Genomic DNA, 25,976 nt, shown 5'->3' on the forward strand with positions numbered 1-25,976 from the left:
TGGGAAAGTCCAGACAAGGGGATAATGAAAATGATCACAGTGGAAGAGGAGGTCCAAACCATCCACTTCAGCTGAGCCCAACACACACACACACTCACACGTGCCAAGAACACCAACCACTGATCCCCCACACCCTATAAAAGGCGTGAGGCGAACAGGGCAATCCTGGGTTCCCAGTCACAGCCTCAAGGTTGAAGAAGCTGACGAGAAGAGACCAGGAGAGAGGGCAGTTTGGGAGAGACTTATTAGTGTGCTGTGCATCCCAAGAGTAGACATAGACCTCCAGAATATTCTTAATATAAGAAAGGGCTCCACTTGTTTATAAGTCAGGGTTCTCTAGGGAAACAGAACCAACAGGCGATATCTGTAAATAGCATGAGATTTTATAAAAGTGTCTCATGCAGCTGTGGGGATGCATGAGAGAAAATTCCCTAAGGCAGGCTACAAGCTGGCACTCTGATGAAGGTTTTAGATGAATTGCCCAGGGGAGGCTGGCTGGCTGAAGTAGAGATGAAGGTTCTCTCTTCTGACTGCTGAAGTTATCACTTCCCCCCTTAACAGGCTTCAACTGATAAGATTAAATGTCTCTTAGTGCAGAAGACACTCCCCTTGGCCAACTGCAGATGTAATTATCCACAGATGCAATCAAAGTACTGATGATTTAAGTCCACTAAATGTCCCCGCAGCAACAGATAGGCCAGTGCTTTCTTGACCTGGTAACTGGGTACCACCATTTGGCCAAGGTGACACATGAACCTAACCATCCCATCTTGCTAACCTGAATCTTGGGTAGAATATGTTCCCAGACCCCAGGTTGCAGCTCCAAACAGTTTAACCATAGCCCAAATTCACATGATCGTCCTGAGCCTTTGCCCCACTAACCACAGATGCCTTAAGAAGGGGACTGCATTCCCCTTAGCTGGCTGTGACTCTGCAACTCAGGGAATGCACACAAGAAAGGGTGAAGGTGGAGACATAAATCAAGCCCATAGTAAAGGTTCGGGATAAGTTTGGGGTCATTGGGAGAGTTTATGCACCTGCATTAATACGACGACTGGAAAAACTCCCATTGGCCCCGCTGTCGAATGGTCCCATCCTGAGCCACCACTGGTGGCAAATCAAGGGAGATGCAACATTTTAGATCTTGTCCAAGGCTTCATTTATTGAAAGAATGGCCCCATATCACTGGATTGGACCTCCTTTGTATTTGGAGCTAAAGTTCCCTTAGTCCAGGGACCAGTAAGTTTCCTTTAGACTCGTGAATTATGAGTGGCTTTTACCTTTTTTAATGATTGGGGGTGGGGGGGAGATCAATAGATAGAAGAAGAATATTTTGTGACATGGGAAAATTATATGAAATTCAAAGTTCAGAGACCATAAAAATATTTTATAAGAAAGCCAGCATGCTCATTTGTTTACATATTTCCTATAGCTGCTTTCACACAGCAGCAGCGTTGAATTGTTGTGACAGGGACCATATGGTCTGCATCACAGAAATTATTTGCTATCTGGCCTTTTACAGTTTGCCAACTTCTGCTTGAGATAAATAATGACTTAATGCCTGACAATGTTAAATAGGCCTCCAAGTGTATTCACTTACAGATTCATTCCTTCATTTCATAAGCACTGGGAGGGACACAAATCAAAGAAAAAGTTCATATGCCTTAATCTAGCACCCACATTCCAAGATAAGTTCCGACAGGTTCCCTCCATAATAGTCTGTTATATCTTACATAATTAAATCACTGACTAAACATCACACTGTCTGGTCCTTACTTTCTTACTAAAATAGCATGCTGGCTTCCCTTTCTCTCCATCTGTCTCCAAGAAATCCTTAGTTGCAAATTGCTTTCCTCCCAAGAATTCCTACATTCACTTATTCTAGGTGCATTTATCAGCACGTGGGACTGATTACTAGGCTTGGTGCCCCTGAGACAAAGGCGAATAAAATGTAAGCCCCGTCTTCAAGACCATGGCATTGAAAGGGGATTATGGAGGAATGAGTAAACATGGTGAAAAAGATCCAGGAGCAGCCTGAGCAATCAGGGCAGGCTTCCCGGAAGCAGCAGACACAGATGAGGAAGGGAGAGAGCCAGAACCAGAGGAGAACTTTTCAGCCCAGGGACGCAGCCTGGGTGGAGGAAAACAAATAGTGTGGTATGTGCAGACAACTACAAGCCATCCTGGCACAGGCCATTGCCTCTTGTGTCCCCGTGCTTAATGTACATTTGAACACTATTCTAACTGAACAACTGTTTGAATGCTTGAACTCGTGCTTTGCTTACACTATCTCCCATGTTTTCACAACGCCCTCTGAGGTGGGTGTTATCACCATTTCAAACATGAAGAAATGGAGGTTCAGAGAAGTGAGAAATTCACCTAAGGCCTGCTCGTTAAAAAGCAGCAGCATCTCCCAAGTACAAACCCTGACATGACTCTCATGTGTGTGCACTTGGAGGCTGTACAACAACGTTAAAGCAGCACTGTCTGTAAGGGCAAAAATGGGAAGCAAGTTCAGTGTCCGGAGAATGGATAGTTCATAGTTTATTCGCACAGTGGAATATCATAGAGCTGTGAAAGTGAATTAACTTGAACCTCACATACCAACATGGGTTCATCTAAAAAAAAAAAAAAACAGTGAGTGTAAAAAGCAAATTGCAGAGGAAAAAAGAGTATTATAATAACATTTATAAAAGGTTTTAAATCATACAAAGCAATATTTCATGTTATTTAGGGATGCATACATATGTGGTAAAACTATAAAGTATAAAAAAATGCATGGGAGAAATGCTGGATTCAGGACAGTACTTACTTTGGAGGGCAAATGTTCATCAGGAAATAAGGGAGAAAACATCCCAGGAAGAGGGAACAGCATATACAACAAGGCGAGTGACGCAATGGCATGGTATTTACATGAATCACTGAAGGTTAAAGGCTGCTGAATCATAAGGTGAAAGCAGGTCGGAAGGCGAGGACAATGGGAGAGGATGGAATCAAAGAAGCGGGCAGAATCCAAGTCACGTGTGGTCTGACTTTTTCCAAAAATGGTGAGCTAGGAATAAGATAGAATCCTTTGGCTGCAATATGGGGAGAGGATTGGAGCAGCTGCAGCCTGAGGAAGGAAGATCAGTTAGGAAGCTATTGCCAGGGTTCTAGCTAGAGAGGATGAGAACCTGACATAAGGCAATGGCAGTGGGACAGGAAAGGAGAGGATACCCAAGAGAAACTCTTGCCCAGTGTACCAGGAGACAGGCCCATTAATAGGAAGATGGGCAGAATATGGTACAGCAGTGAAAATGAATAAATAGCTATATGCAATAGCATGGATGCATCTCAAAATGCTGAGTGATACAAACAAGTCCTAGAATACTGCATCTTTATCCGTTCATACCACATGTGGTATGAATATACATCAAGAGCAAGAAAATGCTGAACACAAATCAGGAGTCCATGGTTTCTCTGGGAGATGAGAGATGGATGGTGTTAAAAGAAAGAAAACAAAAGCTACCATGGCTAAGAGATTTGAAACAGAATTGGGAGGTCATTCTGGAAATGACCCTTATGCAGGTCTCTGCAGATATCACAAACTGCCACAGTACGCCAAGTCTCAAGTGACAATGTTCTGGAAAACCCTAGGGACATCCAGACACCATAAACAAACCACAAGGTAAAGAACTAGTTAACTATGTACCCCTAAGGACAATTGGAGTATCCCAATATCCACCAACTACTAAAAACTTGTGTAACCTTTTCCTTTAAAAACTGTTGCCTGGAACAGATGAGTAGAAAAACGGGGACAAAAATTAAATGAATAATAGGGGACCGTGGGGTGGTGGGGTGGTGGGATGATTTGGGTGCTCTTTTTCACTTGTATTTTTATTCTTATTTTTATTTTTTTTTTTTTGGAATAATGAAAATGTTCAAAAATTGGAGAGGAAAAAAAAAAAACAACAAAACTTGCCTGGAAATGCCAAGACGGGACACAACTGGATTGCTGTCGAATCTGTGCTCCCCGAATTTGTTGCCTTGCGTCTTAGTTATTCCCCACTGACAACAGTGAGATTTATACATACATATGTATTCGTGTGTATATGTGAGGGAGAACAATCATTTATGGACCAAGGACGGCCTCATGACCACTTAATCTACCTAATCTACTCTGTGTGTTAAAGGCCGTAAGGAAAGGCCAGGCAGACAAGGCAGGAGCTGCAGGTAGGCTCCGCGGACTTGCAAACTCCTTCCTGCGTGGTCCGCACGTGCCACCCTGCACACACACCTCCAGGAGGAGGCGGGGCGGTGGGGCGGCGAGGCGGAGTGAGGGACGCGCAAGGGGCGTGGCGACGGGGCGTGGCGACGGGGCGGCGTGTGGGCGCGTGAGGGGCGGGGCGATGGGGCGGCGTGAGGGACGTGAGCGAGGGGGCGGGGCGACGGGGCGAGATGAGGGACGCGGCGAGGGGCAGGAAGACGCGTAGGTAGGGCTCCCGGGTCATTGTGGCCGCTTGTGCGCACGCGCGCGCTAACTCACCCGGCCGCCATGGTGTCGGCACCGCCCAGTCACCCGCCGGCGGTGGCGGCGACTTCCCCTCAGGAAGTTCAGTCTCCGCCTCCTCATTTTGCCCCGCCTGCTCGGCGGCGGAGGCGGCGGCGGCGGCAGCGGTTGTCCCTGCCTCTCCGCCACCTCCACTCCCGGCTGGCGGCGTTGGCGGGGAGGGGGACAGTAGTTTGTAGACGCCCGCCCCTGCCTCGGAGAAGGTGAGTTCCCGCCTCGGTGGCGGGGGCGGCCCGGCCTTTCAGCCCCTCGACTCCCGCGGCCCAGCCCGGCCGCGCCCGGAGCCCTAGCGTGCGACATGGCGGCCTTGGGCGCGGCCGGGGTCCCTCCGCTCCCCTCCCGTCCCCCGGTCTCAGCGCCCCGGCTCAGCGAGGAAGCCGAGGTTTGAAGGGGGACCCGAGGCGGCAGGAGAGGGGAAAGGGGAAGGGAAGAGTGGCTGAGGTAAGCGCGGAGAAGGGCCAGGTAGCATCCTGGAAAGTAGAGACCTCACAGTGGCGACTCCAGGAGAGAGGAGTTAGGAGTTGGGCAGAGCAGGAAGTAGCGTGGGCGCTCTAGAGTCGCAGGGGTCCCCGGGGGAGAGGGGTGAGCGCTGAGGGAGTCACCTGAGAGCGCTGAGGGAGTCACCTGAGAGAGTTCTCCTTGGCCCTTTGAGGATATAGCCCTGTAAAGACAAGCTTTTGAGCTTTACAGGCCATCTTGTTAGTGATCTGAGTTTTCCTATGTATTCACAACACATTTCCCCCAACACAAAAATCTGTTTTTTGGCCATCTCAATCTAAGAAAAGATCTAAATTCTTAATAAATACCTGCCAACAGTCTTCTGGCTGCATAAGGCTTTAAAGCTGTTATGGGAACGCTTGAGATGGTGGCTCTTGATCAAATGGCACATCTTAGTATTTGCTCTGTGGCCTTATGTTGCTTTTTGTTTCCAGAGGGAGAGATGTCAGAAGCCAGAAGACTGTAGAAAGCTTTAGATTGTTTTCTCTTGGAGGAACAATCATAAGTATAATAACCCATGAAATAATTTCGTTTTCACCCTCTTATAAGTTTATGGACTTTTACACCTTTCACTTTGGAGGAATGACAAAGCAGTTCTACATCCCTTAAAGACATTTTTATAAGCATTTCATATAAATGCCGGTCACTAAAAATGGAAGTTATAAATTCACTGCAAAAAGATGTTCCATATGGTCTCTCATTGAAGGCAACCTTTGGAAGATTAGTTTCGGTGTACTCAGTCAGCCTGGATTAGTATTATTCTGAAATAAAAAATAAAATTTCCTGGATTTTTTTGTTTTATACCAAACTTCCTGCCTCTCACCGGCAAGCACATAGCCTCAGTAGTTTATGGGTTTCAAGGCTTCAATTCATTTTGGCTCCCATGGCCAGATCACAGGAAGATTTGGAAACAGCTTCTCATGGAAAAACTGCTTTATGCCAGATTGGGAATTTTGTTTTGTTTTGTTTTGTTCTCTGCAATGTCTTTGATTATGTGCAATTATTAAAGACTAAAAGATTTCAGTTCACACAATGTTAGCAATAACCTTCTATACCTCTCCAAGGTGGTCAGATAATACCGGAGGAGTCTGGTTAGCATAAATTCTGGTGCCAGTTTCTCCAAACTTTCTGATTTTGCTGTGGGAGAATTAGACTAGCCTGCGGTGGGGGTGATGATTTTGTCCCCTTCCCCCCCAGGATATTTGGCAGTGTGGAGACATTTTTGGCTGTCACCACTGGAGTTGAGGGTTGCTCCCGGCATCAAGCTGATGGAGGGCAGGGATGCTACAAAGATCCTACAATGCACAAGACAGCTACAACAGAATTATCCACCCCAAAATGTCAGTAGTGCCGTGGTTGAAAAACCTGGAACTATCCAGACTCTGAGGTCCCTTACAGCTTTAAAATTGTGAACTGTGATTTCACAGTTCTTAATTAATAGTCTTTCCATGGCATGGCTGTGTACTAGAACAGCAATTCATAAAACATAAGAAACTCTGGCCTATAAAGCCATCAGATGGCATTCAAAGAGTAAGGAAATCTCCGTTAAGACTGAGCCTATTTGCTAGGATTTGAAAACAAAATGTATAATTGTTAACTAAAAAATTATCTCCTGTCACTTCATTTCAGGTGAAATCCTTTGTTCTGTTAACTGCTCACTTAATGATTGGTAAATATTTCCTATGTTACATTACTTAACACTAAGATTCAATATATTTTAAGTTAAGATATTTATAAAAGCCTTAAATAATTGCCAGCTATGAAAGTGGATCAACAAGAAGAGAAAAAAAAAATGTTTCTTAGTACTGTGCCAGTATCTTTTTCTTTCTAGAGACCCTGTTAGGAGATTTATCCAAAACGTTTCAAAGAATTGTCATGCTTCCAATTACTACAATTCCACTCTCACTTTGAAGATCCTGAAAGGTCCATTAAAAGTGATTCAAAGAGCATCTGCCGATCCATTTTTACTTAGAGCTATGGTACCCTTAGTAGGATCTCAATAAGGTTTGGTGATGAGCAGGTGTCAGTAAAGATTGAAAATTGGCAAGCAGGGAAAAAATAGAAACTGAAAGATTACAAATAGGAAACAACTTAAACTCAATCACAAAAACCCAAAGAAATGCCAAATGAAAGGAAATATACATACTTAGAATTTATAGTCAGAGTGTCCTAAGATTTTCCAGGATACTTAATAATACATTCAGTAGAGTTTCTCAAATTTTTGACTTAACTGTCAATGAATTTTCACCAAATAATGATATTCTTGAGTCATAGTAAAAATAAAACAGCAACAATGAAAACTTGTTTACCTCTTTGAAAAAAAAATGAAGGCGACTCAGTTTTAGAGTGAAGGACCTTTCTGGTTTATTGAATCATTAATTCATTTACATAGCAATTGCCTAAAAAATGCCTGCCTTTGTTTCCATGATGCTTTTTAATGTAATTTTATTGAGGTATATTCACACACTATAAAATGCATTCAAAGTATGCAATCAGTGGTTCACAGTATCATCACATATTTTTGTATTCATCATCATGATCATTTTAGAACATTGCATTACACTGGAAAAAGAAATAAAAAAGTCTGCAAACATCCCATACCCCTAACCCCCCTTCTTATTGACCACTAGTATTGTGGTCTACCCCATTTTAAGACTTACACTAGAGTTTGGTTAAGTAAGACAGTGTAGTATTGTCAGAGATAGAACAGTACAAAACATCCAGATCCATACAAACATGCACAACTTTTTTTTGCTAGATAGTTACACAATCATTATCAAAGATCAAGGCTACTGGATTACAGTTCAACAACTTAAGGTATTTCCTTCTGGCTATTCTAAAACACTAGACACTAAAAAGAAATATCTATATAATGAGTCAGTATTCACAGTCATTAAGTCCAAATTTCTCAATTACACCTCTTCCCTCTCATTTGATCTTTCAATCTGCAAGGATATCTGGGCAATGAGCATTTTAACTTTTTCATGCTGGAAAGGGGTGTTGACCTTATACCCCATAAGAAGCATAAAACCAGTTGATGTTCTTGGAGAGATTGGTACCTCTAGGTTTCAGGGCCTATCTGGCACAGGAACAATCTGGAGGCCTTAAGTTTCTAAAAAAAAAAAAAACTTACTAAGAAAATATTTTATAGAGACTTGGATAGTGCCCAGTTTTACTCCCTAGGGTTTTCAGGAATACTGTGGGTTGAGGCTTGGCATACTGTGGTAGTTTACAATATCTGGCTAAAGCTTGCATAATGGTAACCTCCAGAATGACCTCTCGAGTATTTGAAATCTCTTAGCCACTAAAACTTTATTTTGTCCCATTTCTTTTCCCCCTTTTGGTTCAGAAGGCATTTTCAATCCCATGATGTCAGGGCCGGGCTCACCCTGGGAGTCATGTTCCACGTAGAGGGGAGAGTACTGAGTTAATTGTGCAGAGTTGGTTGGAAGAGAGAGGCCACAGCTGAGCAACAAAAGAGGCTCTCTGGGTGTGACTCTTAGGCATAATTATAAGCAGGCCTAGCTTTGCCATTGCAGAAATAAGTTTCAGAAAGGCAAGCCTCAAGATCAAGTCCCTACTGCCTGAGAGAATATCAGGAATTCCCCAGGTGGAGAAGTTTATAAAGTTAAAAATTTTTCCCTAGTCCCTCAAGTAGATGTTGCCAACTTTTTTATTTTCTGCCCAAAATACTCTTAGAGTATATGCAGGTATTCCTTTAAACTGTACAGAATAATAGTATCTCATTCCTTATTCTAGGTTCCATGTGTTTGTTTCTGTGATATTAAGCAGAAATGCAAGTTAAATGACAGTGAGAAAACCTAGCTAATATCCCTGTTAACATTATTCGGAAAACATTTATTGAGCTCCTGCTGTGTACCAGGTACCAGTGCTGAGGATAGATAGAGGCCTCCGTAGTAGTGCTTGGTAGTGAAATTAGAAGGAAGAAAAAAGATTGGTTAGGGGGAAATGCGATTTTAAATATGGATTTGTCAGACTCCTGAACTCTTAGGAGTACCTTGTTTTATATTAGTCTGTGCCCTGCCTGTGACATTTTATTTGCTACAGGCACACCAAGCCACACTGTGACACTGTGTTGTAAATCTAATGTTGGTTGCTGGGAAGACTGGGGAGGAGGATGTCTGGAGAGACATTAATGATAGTTTCAGATCTCCTGCCTTTACTAGGTGTCAGCATGTGAATTACTACGACTAACTTAAACTCGCCACTACTGTATTCATCATATGTTAGGACATAAGTGCTGGCATTTTTCCCCCTTCTTAATAGTTCTTACAGACCCATTCATATTTACTGATCCATGGGAAGGACTGGCATGCATTTGATGGCTTTCTGATGCGAGATGTATGCCTTCGGTCCAAGTAAAACTAATGGGTTTACACAGAAATGTAGTATCTAAAATAACAAGCATGATCTGAACTAGTTTGCCAGGAGAAATTAGGATTACTGACATTCAAAGACTTAGTTTAAATAAAGACATAAATTTAATATTAATCATGTAAATAGAATTCACAATTAATGAATTGTTGATTTCTTTGTATTTTTTAATTGGGCCTTAATTACCATTAGTCATTTTTGTGATTGAAGTATTAGTGCAAAATAGCTAAAACTTAACAAACTCACAGGTCAGATACTAATCTTTTCCTGAAAAGGCAAGGATAATAACTAGCATTTATTTCTGAACACATCCATGATGCTGACAGCTTCTGGGCTGCGTTTTCTAGCACAGTTAACATTTCTGAAAACTCCTTAAATAGGGTTTGACTTTCGGGGGTTAAAAAGGAGTAAGACAACATGGTTTGGCAAAGATAGCTGGTGTCTTATAACTTAATGCCACGCTCTGCTTAATCTTTATTAAGATTATGATGGTATCAAAACATTGCAAAACACCTTAAGAACAGGAACAAGCCAAGGATGTCCATTCTCACTCCTATTCAGTATCGTGCTAGAGATCCTGACTAGTACAGTGAGGCAAGAAAAAGAAATAAAAGGTTTACAGATTGGAAAAGAAGAAATAAAATTCTTTATTTGCAGATGATATGATCATCTATGTAGAAAACCCCCAAGGAATCTAGAAAAAGACTACTAGAATAATTAGTGAATTTAGCAAGGTCACAAAATACAAGCTCAATATACAATCACATAAAATATTTATGGATAACTTTAACAAAATACCAAAAACTAAATACTGTTGTTGAGGGAAATTAAAGAAGATGCAAATGATGGGGAGACATAAAATGTCTCAACACTTCTTAGTGAAGATTGACAAGTACTAGGATCATCTCCTTAATTTGGTATACTAATTGGAGGGGAAGAAAATGAGCCACTTATACCTCAACCATAACCAAATTAACATCTTCATTTTACTCAAAAATTTTTTCTTCAGAGATTAAAGACATTTCATAAATATTTAACAAACCCTGTTTTTTCGCTTAAGTTCAGTTGATTTATTCATCAAACTTGAGACTTCATAAACACATTTCATACAACACAAAAGCTAAATTCTGGTTTTGCAGTTTCTAAAAGGGTGGTTGGAATGGAACAAATTCTAACAGATCTAGAATTATGAAAAGTAGCATGATTCTTGGTATTGTATTAAGATCTGTAAGCTCTTCAGACAGTTTCATATTTTAACCCAGTAGTTTATGTGCAGTGTTTTTATTACTTTAACACAGTGGCTTCTCACAATGGCTTTACATTATTTTTGCTTACTACATAAAAATGGTCAACACTTACACAGCTATTGAATAACTTAAACTGCATAATTTCAATTTTCCATAATGAAAGATTCTGTATTCTTTCTCTTCCACTATGATCTCTTACTTTCCAAGAAGTAAGTGAGCAAGTAAATGGCATTTTTGATGTTCAACTATAATTAGCCTTGTAGTATATGTGCAGTACAAATTAGAATATCAGGTTTTCAGAATTTTGCTAGATATTTTTCAAAATGTTTAGGTTCACCGAAAATAAATGTTCCAGATGAATTTCAGTCACAAAACAAACTATATATCCTGCTTTCAACCTAATACCAGCCTTAAAATAGGTGATCCTTAGGTGTTCCTGCTTGATACCCCATATTCTTTTTGGAATTAAAGTATATCAAATCAGACATTTACAGAGGAGGTAAACTGAAATCTTCAAAGAGTTGGTTCAAAATCAGAACAATCAGAAAAGACAAGGATCCAGTTCAATACAGCTTTTATAAAAACAGTTCCTCTCAGACATGAATTAGCTTGAAATACAAAGAATTAGGTGTCCATATCAGGCATTCCTGCCCTGTTTACACATAACCTTGATTTCACTTTCTGTAGTTACTAGTGTAATGGAATGGGAGAACTTATCAATAGCACAGTTAAATAGATGAGATCCTGAGTAACAATAAAAATAGCTCACCCATACAGCACTTACTATGCACCAGGAACTCCTCTAAGCACTTTACATACATGAATTTCTCTTTAATCCTCAACAACAGCTCTTCAGGGTGTATGTTATATGTATCCCTATTTTAGAAATGAGTACACGTTGGGAAATTTGACCAGGATTAAAGAGCTAATGCATAGTAAAATAGTAGCTCTGCATAGATATTTTTTTTGACCTTCGTTAGGTGGATGATCTTTCTGAAAACAAAGCCAACATTTAAAAATCCAGTTTAACAAATGAAGGTAGAATTACTTATTTTTCAACCAAACAAAAAAATCATTATAGGTCTTTAAGATCCTCTAGTATGCTTTATTGAGATCTACTTTACTTACAGTTAACTATATGTTTAAAATATACAATTTAATGAGTATATTCCCACATGTATTCCCATGAAACCACCATCACAAACAAAATGCCAAATATTTCTGTCATCCCTAAAAGTTTCCTCATGCTCTTTCAAAATCCACCACTCCCTCTACCCACCCACCCCCCACCCCCATCCCCGCAACCCCTGATCTGTATTCTGTCACCATCCATTAGTTGGTATTTCTAGAATTTTTTTACAAATGGAATCATGTAGTAGGTACTCTTGTACCTGGCTTCTTGCCCTCAGCATGATAATTTTGAGATTCATCCATGTAGTGTATATTGCTAGTTTGTCACTTTTTTTTTTTTTTTTTTTTTTTGGCTGAGTAATTCCATTGTATGGATAAGACCACATTTTGTTGCTCCATTCATCTATTACATAAACATTAGGGTTGTTTCTGTTTGGGGCTATTACAAATAAAGCTGTCATGAACATCCATGAATAAGTCTTTGTGTGGGCAGGTATTTTCATTTCTTTTGGGTAAATACAAAATAGGCATACAATGGCTAGGTCATGGTAAATGCCTGTTTAACTTTTAAGAAATTGTCAAACTTTTGTAAAGTGGTTGTACCATTTTACATTCTAACCAGCTGTGTATGGGATTTCCAGTTGCTCCACATCCTCGTCAACACTTGACTTTTTCAGCCCTTTGAATTTTAGCCATTCAGTTGAGGGTGTGGTGGCATCTCATTGCGGTTTTAATTCCTATTTACTTTATGACTAATGACATCAAGTATCTTTTCATGTGCTTATAGACCCTGCATATATATACTCATTTTCTTAATGGAGAAATGTGTAAAGCCTGGAAATCAGGAAAAGTTTCCATTTTCAAAAGAGGAGAAGTGGATTCCAGAATGTAGACTGAAAAGTTCTATATCAGTTAGAAAGGCGGCTGGTATAATGGTTAATAACAGATTCTGGAGCCAGACTTCCTCTGCCATTGACTAACTGCAGCCATGGACATGTTCCTTAACTTTTGTATGCCTCAGTTTCTTCTTCTATAAAATATGGATAATAATAGTACTTACCTGGAAGGGTTGTCACGAGGATAAAATGAGTCACCACTTACAAGTGCTTAAAACAATACCTAGTACATAGTAAGGAGAATGCTGTTTTGTTACAAAACAGATTGTTAAGAGGTGGCTTGCTCATGCCATCCCTCATTTTCTCTGATGAAAGATCTACTAGTAGATCAGAGAAGATCACGTACTCCTTCAGTGAGGACACTGATTCCCAGGGGCTTTCAGCAGTGTGCCAGGAGGAACTTGAAGCTTAAATGGCACATCTTTCTAGGAGAGTTTTATTCAAAGATTAAAGCATTTTTATATAAAACGTTTTTAGACTAGAGTTCAAGAAGTTCATGAGTTCTTAAGACAATCCGTGAAACTTGGAAGGCATTTTTGTGATTGGTCTCTTTAGACTAAACCTCCTGGGTGTAGGGGTTCCCTTGTCTTTGCCTGTAGAACGCATCAGCCAAAACAATCGGATTGAGAAGCAATTCTGTGGAAAGAAGGGTTACAGTCTGGGAGGAGACTTAGTCTTTGAAATATCACCAAATGGAAAAATGTGACTTGGATCTGACCCAGAAGAAGCATAATCAGACCCATAGAGCGCTAATGAAGATTTCAATCCCAGATGAAAGGGTGGGTTCTATGTAGCATGCCACAGGTACTAATCATCATGCCCTTGTCCTGCTTTAAGTTTTCACCAGTGACATAGATGAAGGCATAGGCTGAATGCATATAAAAACTATGTGGTGGAGCAGTAGCAAATGTTGAGATTAAAAGTATGAATTTTAAACAATCCTCATGGACAGGAATGGTGGCCTAAACCTGTAACCAGATGAAGTGTCAAGTGGCACTTAGAAAAAGAAATCAGTTACATAAATACCGGATGGGAGAAGATAACCAGTATGGGAGGAAAGATGCTACCTCCAGGATTTTTATTTAACAATTGTAAAGGTAATAGAAATTAATACTATAATGCCAACTAAAAAAAAAGTTAATGGTAGAAATGGAAATAGTGTCCTGGTCCGGGGAAGTGAGAATTTCACAGTACTCCACGGTGATCACAGTCTGTGTTCTTCAAACTGTAGAACACTGCAACCTCTGTAGTGAGTAAATCATGTACCCTAAGCAGATACAATAGAGATAGCATCAGAATATCTGGAGGAAGATTTCCACAAACACCTAGAATTCACTACCAAGCCCTCTTTTTCCTCCCTTGGTTCCCGTCGCCCACCATGTTCACTGAAGTTTGGTACATACACAGTTAGTTCAGATGCTCAACTGTCTTAATTTTTAAGAAGTTTCAAGGTACGCAGAACATCTGCAAGTTATTTCAATCCGGTTTCTCAACGAAGCATGTGGAAGAAAAGGACAGATAAGAAAGATATTAAGAATTTGACAGAATCTGAGTTTATTCAAAAATAAACTTCAGCATTTTTTCTAACACTATGCTTCTCCACTCCCCACTTCCCTCCTGGAGAATTAGAACAAAGATACCAGCTTCACCCAGGAGCAAAGCCTTAGAATTGGCTGTGCTTCTCCTTTCTTCCCCTCACCAGCTTTCTCCCGACGTCACAAATTACTTTGATTCTGCCTTTAGAATGTCTTAAATGTTTCCCCTCCTTTTGTTCCCACTGCCACTCTGCCAGTTCAGCCCTGTAATTGCTTGCCTACAACAGCCTCTATTTCGAGTCTTTTCTTCCTCTATTGACTGCAGAATTAAATCCAAATGCCCTAACAGAGCCTTTTAGGATTTAGCCCCATTCCACCCTTCTAGAACTGTCTTTCACTGCGTTCATGCACCCCATGTTTTATGTAAAGCAATCATGCCTTTTCTCGTGGTCTTCCTTTTCTGGCTCTTCTCTATATTTACCCATCTTTTTAAGAGTTAATTCAAACTCCATTCTTCTCCACAAAGCTTTTCCCAAACCCTCAGCAGGAAGACATCATGTGTCCCTGGGTCTTCTAGAGCTTTTTTGGCGTGCCTCATAGTTCCTTCCACGCATATCTTTTCTTTTTGACAAAATTTTAAATTCCTTAATATTAGGCATTGTCTTGTTCACTTATTTTGTCTTTCCCAATATATGGAACAGGTATATATATAAAATGGAAAGAGTCAAGTTAAATAAAAGTTTAAGATCTGGCTTTATCAAATAACATGCGGCAAGTTATTTTAATTTCTTTGAATTCCTTGCAGAGGTAAAATACTAAAAGAATAATAATATATTCTCTTGTTTGGCATACAGTAGGCACTCTATAAATGTTCATCTCTTTTTTACCTTTCTTTTCCCACAGTACCCATTCAGTAGGGTAATACTACAATTTAGAAGCAGAGCTCAGTAAATAGTGATAAAGTTTGATGAAGTCCAAAGGCATGGAGAACTTGAACTAAATTGTGTTTAGGGAATTGAAAAATGAAGAGATAGCTATGAAATCACATTATAAAGCTAGAATTGGCATGACTTAGGACATGCTGGGGAGAAAAATGGCCAAGATTTTGAATTTGGGAATATCATGCCATTTAATAGAGATAAAGGAAAGTAAAGGAAGAACTTGGTGGGTGAAAGAGTTAAAAGTGACTCCATTTTTCTGACCTGAGTGTCAGCTTAGAACATTGACTTTTGGAAATGGGAAATCTGGTATTAAGGGTTGAACTGAGAAGGAAATGATTGCTCTATTTTAGGATATCTTGAATCTCTAAACATCTTAAACTTTCTAGCTGTGATAAGTTTGGGTTGTCACCAAAAGACAATATTTACTCATTCTTACTGAAGATTTTTAATAGAAAAGGCAGTATCACACCACCATGCCTAAGTTATGTATATTAATTCTGAATTAAGGTAAGTTCTAAAAGCCTTTTAAATAGTACTTTTTTGCCTTGCTGACCTGAGAGTCAAAGGTAAAGTATATATTTTAAAACAACCTCAAAAATAATTCAGAGATACTATACATAATAAATTTTAAATTATTCAAGTCCTTTCTAAAAGGTTTCTGATTTACAGTTATTCTTTTCTCAAACATATGTTTAAGTAGACTTTTTCATCCATACACTGGCCCTGAAAATTAAGCCTAGTTGAAGGCATGCAGTATAACCGTTAACTTTCATTTTTATGGCATTTTTAATCACAAAGTCATGTGTTTTTTTTTTCAAAAATTAAAACAATACAGACATGCTCAGAAAGCAAAAATGTCAAATGTTCTCCATGCTCCTTTTCCAACCCCATTTCCTAAAAGTAGCCACTGATAAGTTTGTTTTATATCTTTTCAGACTTTTTCTGTGGCTATCATGCTAACACACAAGGTCAGACTGTCAAATCAGTCTCACACAAATAAAAAATATTACCCAGTATTAGGCTTTATGAATTATTTCAAAGACACAGGCAGTCAGGAGACTCAAATGAAGCAGAGAGATATCTGGTACATGAAGGATGGCTCCAAGATTATATTTTCTCACCTCAGACACGCAGCTCTAGCCAGAATAATAGATAAGGTTTCTAAGCAAGGTTTGGAGGGTCACTTCACACAGTGAGAGTGTTTAAATCATGAAACATCTCCATTTTATACCCCAGAGAGTTGTATAACTTAGGTGATACACTTCAGTGAGCTGTGCCTCAGATTTTAGGTTTATTTGCTATAGGTAATCTTTAGCCAGGCACATCTAACAGAGGGCATTTCAGTGATAAGACCTCTTCTTCATAACAAATGTCATTAAGCTGTGTACCCAGTGGGCCAGAGGTCACCTGCCTTTCCCCTCCCATCCCAGGAAAGGGAGTGAGTGGATTGTTGACCAACTGCTCTGACTCCTTCTTTACAGAAAATACAAATGTGTATATTTAATTTATGATTGTGTATGTTAAGCCATTTATGTTAAAATTGAATTTTATGATCACTCAGTTGATAAGTTTCTTTATCCTTGGTTTTTTACCTTAATAGATCATGGACATTTCTCCATGACAGTACATGTGGTTCCAACTCATTCATTTAAATGGCTACATAGAAATAAAATTTTGAAGTTTTGTGATCAGCATCCTATTTATAAATTGGTAAACTTTTATAAAGTAAGTTTCAGCTGTTAGGAACTTTAGAGAGAAGTGTAGACCTCAATTGTAAATGCAATAATTCTGGCATAGACCTTTGTGGTGAGAACGCTTTTAGCACAAGTTCTAGAAGCTAATATTTGAGTTTGACTGTAGCTGTGAGAGGCTTGTGTGAGCCTTCAGTGAAATGGGTGCGGTCATATTTGCACCAACTGTGGGGTTGCCCACCACAGGCAAAAAAGGTTTGTGGTTCTTCCATGTGATTCTCAGATAGCATTTGTGGCGTAGCTGGAATCAGTGACTACCTTAAAACTGGCTGCATTTCTTGAGATTGTCTGCTTTGAGCACAGAATGCCACAGCTGGCCTTCTTTGCCCAGCTTTTCAATACTGGTGCCCCAGATCATTTCCATAAAGTCCAGTCTCTTACTGGTGCCCAATAACTTTTCCTTCAGAACAGTATTTTCTGGACTTAGCACTATAAATGAAAATACATTGCCATATTAAATATTAGCAACTTACTAAATGTTTTCATATTAAATTCACATTCTTAATGAGCAAAAGGCTGTTATTGTAGCCTTGCAAGGACTCAGGGAATTATGTGACATTGCATTGAAAATTGAAAATAATACCTTTAATACTTTTCATATGTTTAGTATATTCTGTCTTACCTCCTTTTATTTTATTCACAGGTACCACGTAGAATGAACAAAGATTGAACTACTACACTATGAGGTAGGCTGAAAATAAAAGGAATGTGTCCTAAAGCCCAGCTTTTTAAATGTAGAAGGTAAATTTCACATATTCTTCTTATTTAATCCTTAGGCAAATCCTGTGAAGGAGATGGTATTGTCCTTTTATTTTATTTTATCTTATCCTATTTGTTATTGTCCTTTTGGTGGATGAAGAGAATGGCTCAGAGAAAGGAAACATGCTGACTGACATAGGGAGATTAGGATTTAAACTCAGATCTGTCTGACTACTAAGCAAGCACATTTTTTTTTTCACACCATTCTGTCTTCTACTGTATCTAGAAAGCCACTGTACCTTTGCCTCTTATAGAAAATATAAGGGAGACACTACGAAGCTTGAACAGGAAACTGTTAATATGAATGAAGGGCTATTGTAGACCCATATATTTCCTTTACAACAGTTGAAGGTTGTAAACACAATGTGCAGCAGTCTCACACTTGACGTAGCAAGTCTTTTTAGGTGTTGAATTGTAGAATGCTAATGCTAGAAGAGAAAGTGTTTAATGGTCTTACTTCCTTAGCTTATAGATGAAGAAACTGAGATCCAGAGAAGTAGTGATGGGCATGACTAAGCCTAAAATTGAGATCCACTTCCCTCTCCAGTGTTCTTTCCCTTTATATGGTGTCAGCTCTCATTTCTGTATCATCTTGCCTATGGAGTGGTGCCCTAGAGAAAGACCGACAGTCTTTACCACTCTGTTCTTTTCATACTCTGAGACCTGGACGAGCTATTGGCTCACTTTCATCTTTGGTATCCGGGACACCACAAGTACTAGATGCATATACTTTAGGTCTGGAATGCTGCTGCCAGCTATGCCATTTTAGACAATTCATCTGGTTTTCCCCATTGCTATTGTTACTGGAAACTGCATTTTAATTCATATGTGGTTGAGACTAAAGTACTGTAATTACAGTCATGTGTTGGCCTTGGATTGAGAGGATTTGGATTCAAGTCTCAACTTCACCATTAACACTGGGAAAGTCACGTTTAACTTTCTGAGTATGTTTCTTCAACCTGCAAGATGGGAGTGGTTTTCTCCATTTTACCATCGCTGTAAAAATTAAGTGGAATCATATATACAATTGTGCCTAGTACATTCTCACTCCCCAGAGCCCAAAGATCTAAAGTTCGTGAAAAGAGATAATCAAAGCGTTCTGCAATAACTTGAGTTCCATTTAAATTTTTAAAATAACTTCTTTATGGGATTATAAAGTAATATTCAGTGTAGGAAAATACATATCATTTTTAGACAATATAATTCATTCATCATTGTATTCAGTAAATGTTTCTTTCCCTTCTCCCTATGTTGGCATCTTGGTTAATCTTATGTGGTCAGTCAGAAGTTTATTCAGGAATTATTTCCTGTTATGGCTTGAACCCTTCAGAGTTTCTTCCCTCACTTAAAAGAAGTTTGGAGGTGGGGAGTGTAAGGCCGTTATGACAGCTCAGTGACGTGATCAGAGGCCCAGGCATTCTCTCTTTTTGCTGCAAGGCACTAGCTTCCTTCCTCAAGGTGCCCTCGTGTTCCATGATGACTACTTGAATCCAACCATGACATCTGTAATCCAGCAGATTATCAGGATAATCCAGCAGGATTATCTAGGAGAAGCCCTCCAGAAACCCTACAGAGCACTTCAGCTTTCTTCTTATTGACCAGACTTTATTCAAATAGCCAGATCTTTCTTCAAGAATGGCTCAAAAATGTTGTCTTTTAACTGCTTTTAACTGGTCACAAGCCCAAGGTTTGTTACTAAAGAAGAAGAAAAAACATTCTGGGAGGCAACTGGTAATTTCTGTCACAAACAAGAACAATATAAATATTGGCTTCTAAACTGTAGCATTCTATTGAAGCTTGAAACTTTGATTTGAAAGCAAGCAAAGTTATTCTCAAGCTCTTTAAATTCAGGCCAAATCTGTTAAGACTCTTGAGTGCCATCATCAAACTTGGTATAAATTTGGGTCACTTTTGTTCTTGAATAAACAAAATATTATTATAGTTCCAGGTTTAAAAAAAAACATGCTCAAAAAGTTAGGCTTTATTTTCAAATTTATGGTAAAAAATGATTTAAATACAATGGTGGATTTTGTGAATTTTCAGGTAATTGGTCTGTAGTGATGTAATTCTGAACTTTGAGTTATTTAATCTTTATAACAAGACTGTTTTTGATTTCAGGTGAATGGGAGTGGAATATTGTACAAATATAGATTTTGTAATCTCTGCATCATGATTGTTGGCTCCCCAGTTGTGGCACAGTCTCGCTATGTGGGGAAAGTTCATGCTAAAAAACTGAAGCACTTAATGGGCGAATATGATCAGAATTCTCCACCAAGTTCTCAGCATGATAAAGGTAAGATCCATTCACGTCTTCACTGAGCTCGCCATCCATTTTGTATTGGGGAAACTTTCACTTCGAGGCAATAACTTGATTGTTCTTCTGTCCAGATAACCCCTTTAACTTTAAGAAAAGTTTGTGACATCCCCTCTTTCAGCTTATTAACTTCTAATTAAAGCAACGATGTACTAGACAGCTGTAAAGTAACAGCAAGCAACTTCATGCCAGTTTCTAACTAAATCATAAATTCAGAGTCCCTTCTTAACATCCCCCACTGGCAACTGTCTCGGTTCTTTTACTCTTTAATACTTTCCATCACATTGTCTTATGTATATCTGGATCATTGTCATCAAAAATGGTCACGGATGTAACATTTCCTGATTGTAACTATAGATTTAAAAAAAAAAAAGATTGATCTCACCCTAGCTTTCTGTGACTATCCAAAAAGGATAGCACTATCATCATCTGTCACTAGTTATTGGGAACTTAATTTGTGCCAAATCCCAAGGATAGGGAGAGGTAAGACATTGTCCCTTCCCTCCCTCCAGTATGGTTGGATCACAGGGTGCTTGAGAAACTTGTCCCAAAGTAGCCTGAGATGGCAGGGTTATCCCTGGAAAATCCAACCTTTATTTTGAAAAAGAATAAAACCTGAAGCTTGTGTGGTGCTGGAACAAATGCTAAGATGATTATCGCTTTGAATCACTAATTTTCCCCAGTGTTACAAACTTTGATACTTGGGAATAAGGTCTGGCATGGAACATACCCCAACATAGCATTGCTACATTCTTCCCTCTCCACATCAAAGCAGCACCTTCACCCTGTGAAGCCAGTGTTATAAGAAGCATCATTAAAATTTGTTTTCTTATTAATACACCCAGAATGAATTCTTTTAAAAAGTCTCTATGATATATAACTCACATACCATAAAATTCACCCATTTAAAATATAGCAATTCAATGATTTTTAGTGTAATCACAGAGTTGTGCAACCATCACCATAAACTGATCTAAGTTTAGAACATTTTATCACCTGGAAAAGAAACCCTAGTCCCATTAGCAGTCACTCCCCATTTCCCTCTCCAACCCCACACCCCACTCCCAGCCCGAGGCAGTCCATCTACTTTCTTTCTCTATAGATTTGCCTATTTTGCTTATTCTGTACATTTCATCTAAATGGAGTCACACAGCGTGTGCTCTTTGTGACTGGCCTCTTTCACTTAGCATAATGTTTACAAGGTTCATCCATGTTGTCACATTATCAGTACTTCATTCCTTTTTATTGCTGAACAATATTCTGTTATGTTTATCCATCAGTAGGTGATCATTTGGTTGTTTCTCCTTTTTGGTTATTTTGGATAATGCTACTATGAACATTCATGTTCGAGTTTTTGGGTAGGCATGTGTTTTCACTTCTCTTGGGTATATACCTAGAAGTGGAGTTGTTGGGTCATATGATAATCCATGTTTAACATTTTGAGGAACTGGCAACTTTTCCAAATTGGCAATATCATTTTACCTTCCACCAGCAATGGATGAGGATTTCAGTATCTCCACATTCTTGCCAATATTTAATGTTGTCTATCTTTTTTATTATAACCATCCTAATGGGTTAAAGTAAAATGCTTTTATCAAAATTGTTCAAACATACTATAAAAGTAGAGAAAATAGTATAATGAACCCTTCTGTACCCAACACCCAGTTTCAACAATCATCAACATCTTTTCGGTCTTCTTAGTGACTTTTTAAAAGCTGCTTTATTGAGGTATAATTGACAGACAATAAGCCGATGTGTTTAAAGTATACAATTTGATAAGTTTTGACATGTGTATACCCATGAAATCATCACCACAATCAAGATAGCAAATATATCCATCACTCCAAAAAGTTTCTTTGTGCATATTTTTAATTCCTCCCTCCCTATTCCCAAGCAACCACTGACAGTGTAGATTAGTTTCCATTTTCTAGAGTTTTATGTAAATGGAATCATATAGTGTACTCTTTGGTCAGGCTTCTTTCACTTAGCATAACTATTTTGAGATTCATTCCTGCTCTGTGTATCAATAGTTCTTTCCTTTTTATCACTGATAGGAACACCACAGTTTGCTTTATCCATTCACCTGTTGGGAGACATTTGAGCTGTTTCCAGGGTGAGCTATTACAGATAAAACTGCTGTGAACATTTATGTACAAGTCTTTTCTCTTTGTGTAAATACCTAGGAATGGAACGACTGGATCATATGGTAGTGTATGTTTTGCTTTTTTAAGAAACAGCCCAACTGTTTTCCAAGTGATAGTGCCATTTTACACTCCCACCATCAGTGCATGAGAGTGCCAGTTGCTCTACATTCTCACCAACACTTGGCATCCTCAGTCTTTGTAATTTCCATCATTCTAGTGAGTACATGGTGGTATTTTATTGTGATTTCAATTCACATTTACTTGATAACTAATGATATTGAGCATCTCATCATGTTCTTAATGGCCATTTCTGTATATTCTTTTCTGAGGTGTCTTTTGCCCACATTTAATCAAAGTATAGTATTTCTGTTACTTTATTCTAGTCAGAACTGTTTATACTATTTAAACTGAATAGAAGCGAAATTTTCTGATTCACCAAATTAGACCTTCTTTGGATTTTCTTTTTAATCTCACATTTCAAAAAAAGATAGCTGATCATTAGTGACTCTTAAGTGTTATGTCAGGCTTATCTGTTTCTGTTAAAGGGGAGAAATGTTCAATTCTACATGGGTATTCACCAAAAGTATCTAGGGCATTATTATCTCATGGTAAATAAATTTTCTGCTATATTTTTACTTATGCAGGATTGGAGGTGTGAGAAAAAGAATCAGGAATAGTGTCACCCCCCTCCCCCCAAAAAATCAAACAAGCAAACAGAAGCTTCATATATCTACTCTAAATTCATTCTGAAACTTTTCATATATCACTCCTAACTCCTCAGCTATCACCTTAATTTTTTCCTTAACTCCCTCACCACCACTTGAATAGAGAGAGAACAATCAAGAGGGTATTCTAGAATGCTTTCCTAACCAATCAGAAGTAGCGGAATGAAATCCAAGTCCTAGACAGAAGATACGGAACTTTGTTCCTTCATTTTTCTTCATACCCTGTACCTAAGAGTAGTTTTCGTCTCTTAGCTCAATCTCTAATTCTATCCACTATTTCCAAGCTATTTTACGAACATTCTTCTATTAATATGTCTTACAGTACTCTAGTCAGGTGAGTCTGGATGTTAATTTTATTTTGCTTGAGTAAACTGAAGATTTTAAATATCAGATTATCAAAAGACATCACTGTAGTTCTTTTATTTCTCTTGGAATCATTTCTTACAAGGAGATGATTAATCCAAACTTTAGAAATTATGTGAACATTCAGATCAGGGCCTGTACTGTGGGTCTGTGGTCCTTATCCACACATCCTTACATGCCTTATGTTTTAGCCCTCCAGCAGCACCTGATATAGCTTGTTTTTGTCCCTCTCACTTTTTTCATCCCACTTCTGAGAAGGGTGTTTTGTTTTGTTGGTTAAGTTACTTATGAGTGCTTGGGAGATGTTTGACCATCTCTGATGGTCCTTTTTGGCATCTAATGTTATTCTGGAGTTGATTTTTTAATTTGTTTGGGCTTCTTTGTTTGGTTTTTTGTATGGTTTGGTTTGGCTTTGAAGCTCTTTTCAAGAGCAAAGAAAATATTCAAAATAAAATAATCTAGTAAAAAGACTATTTTCCCATCTTCTCCACAGAGAATCCCTTGTTGTCAACCTAATGAAGCATTCAAAGAAAACATATGACTCTTTCCAAGACGAACTTGAAGATTATATCAAAGTCCAGAAAGCCAGAGGCTTAGAGCCAAAGACTTGTTTCAGAAAGATGAGAGAGGACTATTTAGAAACCTGTGGGTACAAAGAAGAGGTTAACTCCAGACCCAGCTATAGAATGTTTGAGCAAAGACTCCCATCTGAAACTGTCCAGACTTACCAACGATCATACAATATTACACAAACAGTGGAAAACCCTTCACCTCAGTGGCTACCAGCTTGTGACAGCAGACTGAGACCAGACTCTCTGAGCTACTGTTGGCTCCCCAGGGACTACTCAGGAAAACCAGCACCCCTGAACCTTAGTCAGCAAGAATATAATTGTGGCTCCTACAGAGTAGAATCTGGAGTTTACAAGCACTTCTCCTTAGAAAACAATGACAGTTCCCATCAAGCCAGCCACAAACAGGCACATCACAAGAGAAAAAGGCACCAGGAGGAAGACAGAGAAAAACCAGAGGAGGAGCAGCCCAAGCATAAGAGCAAACAAAGTTATGAAGAAATGGATTTAGGCAAACACAAGAGCATCCAAAGAAAGAAAGCAGAGATGGAAACAGTCAGTGTCAGTAAAGAAAAGCCTAAGAATCGAAGGGAGAGAAAAACCCAAGATGTAGCCTCTAAGAAAAAGGAACGTAAGCGTAGAAAAGAGAAAAAGGAACAAGGCCAAGAAAGGACAGAGGAGGAAATGCTTTGGGACCAATCTATCCTCGGATTTTGAAGCTGTTGATTCGGTTCTCCCAAAGTTGAATTGAAAAAAGTAGTTGAGGGAGTTGGTTTCATGAAGTTTGTGTTCATATCGCTTTTCTTATGTGACCCGGGACTTCAACCTCTAACAAGGGCCGAGTGAACAGAAAGTATTTAGTGTGCTTGCTCCCCAACATGGAAATTACTTTTCCTTATTTTCTAGAGGCATTACAATTACATTTTTCTTACATATAATGTAATTTCCCTTAAAGAGAGTGGCTCTGCTTTTATTCATCAAATTGCTACAAAAGTGGAATTGTTTTCCCTTGGGAGATCAATTATTATAAATTGGAGGATTAATAGGCTTTGAAGAATCTATTTCTTGATTGGATTTGTTTTCGTTTCGGTGGGATATTTTTATTTCTGTTGGTTTTCTCTATGAAGCAATTTAGATTGATTTTTTTTCTCTGTTAGATCTGACTTGCAGTATATATTCTAGGTTGGAAAAGTGGAAAATAAGATACATTATAATATTAAACTTAGATTACATATAGTTTTAAAAGTTATCAAAGAGTTCTGTTACAAAATCAGTTTATATTCTGGAAACATTTATAATAAAGTTCTAATTTCTACTTATTGTTTTTCTGTGTCAGTGATCTATTCCCCATTCAACAACAATTTCTTTTGGGAGTGGGAGATCAATACTTGTATTTAAGAACAGTTTGTACTTAAGAAGCAAGACCTTTGGGATAGGTCACATTTTAAAGTTGTAAGAATTCCTTATTTGCTACACCCTGCTTATTCAGATTTCAACCCAGCTTTTAGGATAGAAATCAATGACTGACAAAATTTTTACAAATAAACTGAACAGGGAGGAATTTATAAAAGATAAAGTACCATCAAACTGTTTTGTTCTGACCAGTTTTTGTTTTTTTTTTTTCCATTCTGATAGTTCCTTTTTTTTATGATAAGCATAACAAATACTTGAGCATCACTGTTGTGTTGTAGAAAGAATAAGAGCCTTGAATCTGAATCCTAGAGTTCTGTTCTCAAGTTGCTATGTGACTTAGCTTCATTTTCCTCATGACTATTCAAGTATGCCTAGAAAGAACTGGTTTCTGAAATGCCTTGAATAACAAGATTCAGTATGAAAACTCTTTGCTTTCTACAATGTTGTGCTTACATGTCTATTAACTTAAATTTTATTTTTTTTTAAATGTTTCTTTCCACAGTAGGAAAAGAGAACTGGAAGTTCAATCTGCCCTGTATCAGTAAGGGATTTTCAGAGAAACAGAACTAACAGGATATGTGTGTTTATATATAAATATAAAGAGATTTATTTTAAGGAATTTTCTCACTCACTTGTGGGGGTTGGCAAGCCCAAAATCTGTAGGGCTGGCCAGCAAGTTAGAAACTTGGTTGATGTTGCACTTTGAGTCCAAAATCCATAGGGGAGGTCAGAAGATTGGAAATACA

The 25,976-nt window shown here is 38.7% G+C and overlaps 1 protein-coding gene across 4 annotated transcripts; it reads left to right on the forward strand.

Moving 5' to 3' along the window:
- The first annotated feature begins 4,621 nt into the window (after positions 1–4,621).
- KRCC1 (lysine rich coiled-coil 1) lies at positions 4,622–25,119 on the forward strand. 4 transcript variants are annotated; one of them, XM_037807543.1, is made up of 5 exons: positions 4,723–4,752; positions 6,677–6,716; positions 17,587–17,629; positions 19,821–19,995; positions 23,742–25,119. In XM_037807543.1, exon 5 carries the CDS (start codon positions 23,764–23,766, stop codon positions 24,532–24,534), a length of 771 nt encoding a protein of 256 aa, XP_037663471.1. In that variant the 5' UTR covers positions 4,723–4,752; positions 6,677–6,716; positions 17,587–17,629; positions 19,821–19,995; positions 23,742–23,763; the 3' UTR covers positions 24,535–25,119. The 4 variants fall into 4 exon arrangements, with proteins under 4 accessions (XP_037663470.1, XP_037663469.1, XP_037663471.1 ...); XM_037807542.1 differs by lacking the exon at positions 6,677–6,716 and having other exon boundaries at positions 4,622–4,752; positions 17,587–17,684; XM_037807541.1 differs by lacking the exon at positions 6,677–6,716 and having other exon boundaries at positions 4,622–4,752.
- The last annotated feature ends 857 nt before the right edge of the window (positions 25,120–25,976 follow it).

This window comes from Choloepus didactylus, chromosome 17 (assembly GCF_015220235.1).
Source record: "Choloepus didactylus isolate mChoDid1 chromosome 17, mChoDid1.pri, whole genome shotgun sequence".
In the NCBI taxonomy this organism is placed as follows: Eukaryota; Metazoa; Chordata; class Mammalia; order Pilosa; family Megalonychidae; genus Choloepus; species Choloepus didactylus.